Below are 5777 nucleotides of genomic sequence, written 5' to 3'. Positions count from 1 at the left end.
AGTGTAAAACAACACCCTCTTTATATTGCCAAAAACAGCTCTGCACACAGCAAACCATTTTGTTGCTTGACTATTTAAATGCTAATGAGCTCTACTGACCCAGCCCCTCTCTTCAATGGGGTAACATTGCTAACTAGCGCTAAACTTGCTAACTTTAATTGTGTGCATGAGTATCATGTGTTTGTTTGTTAATGGGAGGAAGCCATACCCTGTTTTAGAGCTCTCGCCACATTTTGGAGTTCCTGCCCCCATTTGGAGATTTCCAGGCTGCATTTAAACCCTTTTCTCTTTAGCAGCTCAGATGTCAGGAGTAAATGATGACTGCTATGTTCAATATTACATCCAACAACAAAATACTTTAATCGCTTAGGAATTATTAATGTCTACCCCTGCTCCGGCATCAAAACAATGGCAGACAGATGACAGGTTACTCAAGGTGGGACTAAGGTAAAACGCCAGTTTCAGTCAACAATTTTGGAAGGGGCCTTGGTCTGTATGACTTCTCACGGCCAAGAAGTTGAGAAAGGGGATATTATTTATAGGGATAAAAAAAAAAAAACTGGGTGGATATTATCATTATAGGGGGCTCTATAAAAACACTGTCAACACACATTTTGTTGATACAACAAGTAAAATAGATTTATTTCATCCGATGACCCCTTTAAATCTGTAGGAAAAATAGAATAAAGATTGTTCTGTATTTAGGTTAACTATACTTACATATGTATATATATAACAGCTTGTTTCTTAATCTTTTGTGCATCTGGCCATTAGCACTTGTTAAGCTGGTGAATGGCACTAACTCTTGTTCTGGACGAGTTGAAGTTTTCTTTGATGGCCGATGGGGAACAGTATGCGATGATGGATGGGATCAGTCAGATGCTGCAGTGGTGTGTAAAGAACTGGGCTGTGGGAATATTGTAGAGGCAAAGAATGCTGCTTATTTTGGACCGGGATCAGGAATCGTCTGGCTAAGTGATTTACAGTGTGCCAGTTCCTCTACTCTGAGAAACTGTAATTCAAAGGGCTGGGGACAAAACAGCTGTGGACATGAGAAAGATGCCGGAGTAGCCTGTCAACGTGAGTTCAAAACCTAGTACATAAAATTAATAGAACAAACTAATCATTTTATGTTCACTGGTAACACTTAAATTTTTGTGGGCATTAGTTAACATCAGACTGTTGAATGGCATAACCTCTTGTTCTGGACGAGTTGAGGTTTTTCGTGACAGTCAATGGGGAACCGTGTTTGATGATGGCTGGGATATATCAGATGCTGCAGTGGTGTGTAGACAGATGGGATGTGGAGATGCTATAGTGGCAAAAGGTGGTGCTTATTTTGGACAAGGATCAGGACAAATATTTATGAGCTATGTGAACTGTTTTGGAAATGAGACCATGCTCACTGATTGTAAATTTCAAAGATGGGAAATGTATGACCATTCAAGGGATGCTGGAGTCATCTGTTATCGTAAGTGAAATCCACAGATTTTCTACACTTTCTCTCTCTTTTATTACATAGAAAAAAGGAGTGATTAAAGGAATGGTAAACCCAGAAATGAAAATATACCTTTTTTTATAAGAAAAGATTTGGACAAATTTACCATTATATCACTTGCTTACTAATAAATCCTTTTCAGTAAAAGGATGCTGTCAGAATGAGAGTCCAAACAGCTGATTAAACATTGCAGTATTCCACACAACTCCAGTCCATCAGTTAACATCTTGCAAAACAAAAAGCGGCATGTTTGTAAGAAACAAAGCTATCAATAAGGTGTCGTAGGTGATGGACTGAACTGAACAAAATAATGTGGATTATTGTGATGTTGTTAGTCTGCACGTTAACTGCAGAGGATCCATTGGTGAATAAATGATATCAAAATTGGTTTAGATGAAGAACCAAACTCATCTACATCTTGGATGCCCTTACCAAAAAGTAGTATACTTCAAGTTAATTAAGTATACTTAAGTAAAGTTCGAGTATATTTTTATGTAAGTATACTTTTTGTCGCAAGTATACAAATATCAGTGTTCTAGTAGTATACTTGTAAGTGTACTGTTTCAATACTCCTTGGGACTAAATTGGCCCACTTTCTAGTATATAAAAGTATACTTTTAAGTATACTTTAAGTATAACAGTAGTAAACAACTAGTTTATCTCTATGTTTGTAGTTTGTACTGCAGTTATACTAAAAGTGAACTTTGAATGATACTAATTAAATACTTTGTACATTTTGAACAAAGTAAAGTATCAATAAACTACTAGTTTATACTGCAAGTATACTCATAAGTTTTCTTTAAGTGAACTTTACATCATACTTTAAGTATACTACTATGTCCCTATTTATTGTAGGTTTTCATTCGTAAATATTTTGTTATATCTGAACATACAAAACACCCAAAGAAAGAACAGGGTAAACAAAAACATTTTATTTTAGCTTCATGTATTCTTTTTTTAAACACTTCCATGTGGGTAAGTTTCATAAAAAATAAGAAATAACATTTTGAACAAAAAGCTGAAAAAAAGACTATTAATTTGATTCAGAATGATAATCAAAACGTAGATGGAGTCGATCAACACCCTAAAGCTTGACTGTAATTATTACCTCCTCATCGGTCATTTTATTCCATAACGTTACAGTTTTGATGCTGTTTCATGTCGGATGATCGTGTTACATGTGTTAGTATCTGGTGTTTCTTTTTTCCTCTTTACTTGTGTTTTTTGGGAAATTCTGTGCAGAAAATGTGTACTAGCGCCCTCTATTGTATAATACTGACAACACGGATTCTAGGAGTATAGCTCAAATATATTTAAACTTTTTTTGTAAGTATAATTCAAGTATACTTAAATGTAATTTTAGAAGTACATAAAAAGTAAACTAAAACCATACTTTCCCGTTTTAAGTTTAAAAGAAGTATATTAATAGCACACTTGAATAATCTCCTTTTTCGTTAGGGTGGCCCAAGGGTGAATGGGTTTTTTTTTTTTTTTTTTGAGAGAGAGAACTGTTTCTTTAATGCGGAAGTGTTTAGAAGTGTAACATATAATAAGATATACAGTAAATTAATAGTCATTGTAAATAAAAAAATATATGTTTTTAAGTTTCTTTTACTTTCATTTGTGTGGCTTTTAGCTTCTCTCAGGATCATAAATGGACACGGCTCTTGTTCTGGACGAGTGGAGGTTCTTTATAATGGAGCATGGGGCACAGTGTGTGATGATGGCTGGGATCTGACAGACGGTTCAGTGGTGTGTAGAGAGATGGGATGTGGGGATGTGATTGAGACAAAGAGCGCTGCTCATTTCGGTCCAGGGTCAGGGCCTGTATGGATAAGTGATTTACAATGTTCCAACACTGACTCAAGACTAAGAGATTGTAAATCAAGTGGATGGGGAAGAGGCAGCTGTGGACATGAGAAAGATGCAGGAGTCATCTGTAAGGGTGAGTGTGAACCTTTTAACAGTATACAGTGTAGTCTATGTAAGACTGAAATGATTGTATATGTATTTTATGATCACGCTCCAATTATATGTAAACTTTATTCCTTTGTGTGAGCAATAGATAACGTTAGGCTGGTCAGCACCACCAACCCCTGTTCTGGACGAGTGGAGGTTCTTCTTGCCGGTCAGTGGGGAACAGTGTGTGATGTTGGATGGGATGCATCAGATGCTGCAGTGGTGTGTAGACAACTGGGCTGTGGGACAGTTTTGGAAGTAAAGAGTGCTGCCTATTTTGGAATGGGTTCAGGAACGGTTTGGATGAATAATGTAAAGTGTTCTGGGAATGAGCCTTCTTTGATGAGCTGTTCATATAATGCAATTCCAAACAGATGTGGCCATGAGAAAGATGCCGGAATCATTTGTGGATGTAAGTGCCCATGTTTTCATTTTAGTGATTGAGGTTATGGAGCAGTGTGTTTTATTCATGGAACATTGATGACTTTTGGTTTCACCTAGCTGTTAAAGTCACGTTGAGGGTTGAAGTGAAGGCTAGGAATGGAGTCGACCCAAATGCTGCAGGAATCATAGATAGACTTTCAGAGGAGGTGAGAGCAGTGGAAAGAGTAACATTGAGCTGTATCTTTCACCACTTTTAACTGTCGTCTACTGGCTGTTCATGCTACTGTTCTGTTCATTTGGATCTCATAGATTGGGAAGAAGCTACAAATCAATGGGAATTTCTCACTGAAAACTTGGACAGATGGAAAAATCTTCCATGAGAGAATAGGAGCTGCACCCTGACAAATTGGTAAGACTTTAACACGAGCCTTAAAACTAAATCTTTAATGTAATATTTTCCACAATAACAGTGTATATGGTGTTGGTTCCTCAGGTCATTTCTGGAATACAGAGAAGAAAATAAGCAAACTCTATGTAAAAGGAAATTCTACATCCATTTTTCAGTCTGACGTTTTATAAATGAAATTAATATTTATCTAACACATTTTTCCACATATGACAATGCTTTATATAATATCCTTGTAATTTTTTCCCATAATGACAATGTAGGTAGTTTTTTGATACTGATAAAGTACCTTTGCGTGTCATTCTAACTTTAATATATATTAAATCTTGATATAGCCAATACTGTACATATATTTTCAATATAAACCTGTCTGGAGGTAAATTAATAAAAATATAATAGCAGTAATGATGATTTCATTTAGATACTATAGTTGCATATAAAAAAATATTAAGTTTGAATAAAGAACAATATTTCTGGATGTTGTAACTCTTGTCTTTCTGGTCCCAATTTCTGTATTTTTGATTTGTTTTACAGAAACAAATTATTATGTTTAAAAAGTATTCATGCTATGTCTACTGTTACCCTATTAATATACAGTAGATATGGTACTTTTTTGCCATTAGGTAATTGCTTAGATTTTGAAACAAAAATCTTTTCACCCTTGGCATCTGGGCTGGTGGTTTGTTGAGCTGGTTTCTCTCTCTCTCTCTCTCTCTCTTTATAAATAAGCCAAAGTATTTTCAGGATACTTTATTGTTTTGTAAATGATTTGCAATAGGTAATGATCTGAGACAAGTGTAATATTTAGCAGGAAAAGCAACCTGTGCCAGTTCAAAAAACATGGTGAAGGTCCGACTATGCATAATAAAATGAAGCGGAATTTTAATTTAAGACATGAATGGCTTCAGAATGCTTGGAATGAAGCACTTAAGTCTTATCATACAGTAGTACTTTTTTGATTCTAAAGAATACAGGATTGTTTGTGGAAGGTAAATATTCAAAAGGTTAACTTTTTGTGTCCTTATAAATGGGGCCTGTCAGAGTAATTTGGGAAGAAAAAAATATTTGAACAACCAAACAAAATGGAAAAATTAACAGCCTTCTGTTTATTTTATTTTTTTGCAAGAGCAAAATTTAAAACTTTGTGAACACTAAACAGTTTAGTCAGTTCCAAACAATGACCTTGATTGTTGTCCCTTAAATCAAAGCATTATGAAAGACAAACCAAGTTTAGAATGAGAAATATTACTAAATAAATGCTCAGTGATTGCTCAGCAACAATATGGTTGATTAAGGTGAAATGTTTTGGGAATGAGTCCTCAATGATAGAATGTCCAATTGGAGGAGCGGACAAAGGGGAACAAAACTTGTGCCTACATGACATGTTCAGGACTAATATGGATGGATGATGTAAACCGCTCTGGAAATGAGTCTGCTTGACCAAATGTGAATATCATGAAATGGGAGTGAATGACTTTCAGAGAATGCTGGAGTCATCTGTCAGTGAAAGTAAAATGCATTTTATGAAAG

At 35.4% G+C, this 5777-nt stretch overlaps 2 protein-coding genes across 2 annotated transcripts; both read left to right on the top strand.

Annotated features, from left to right (window-relative positions):
- The first annotated feature begins 679 nt into the window (after positions 1–679).
- On the top strand, positions 680–1479 carry LOC113068693 (deleted in malignant brain tumors 1 protein-like). The gene is made up of 2 exons (XM_026241530.1): positions 680–1080; positions 1169–1479. Exons 1-2 carry the CDS (start codon positions 723–725, stop codon positions 1477–1479), a joined length of 669 nt encoding a protein of 222 aa, XP_026097315.1. The 5' UTR covers positions 680–722.
- A 1783-nt stretch (positions 1480–3262) lies between these two features.
- Positions 3263–4452, top strand: LOC113068284 (putative DMBT1-like protein). The gene is made up of 5 exons (XM_026240966.1): positions 3263–3443; positions 3564–3869; positions 3959–4047; positions 4151–4250; positions 4335–4452. Exons 1-4 carry the CDS (start codon positions 3263–3265, stop codon positions 4241–4243), a joined length of 669 nt encoding a protein of 222 aa, XP_026096751.1. The 3' UTR covers positions 4244–4250; positions 4335–4452.
- Positions 4453–5777: the final 1325 nt, after the last annotated feature.

Source organism: Carassius auratus, chromosome 4 (assembly GCF_003368295.1).
Source record: "Carassius auratus strain Wakin chromosome 4, ASM336829v1, whole genome shotgun sequence".
Classification (NCBI taxonomy): Eukaryota; Metazoa; Chordata; class Actinopteri; order Cypriniformes; family Cyprinidae; genus Carassius; species Carassius auratus.
This window is presented reverse-complemented; position numbering and strand designations above follow the sequence as displayed.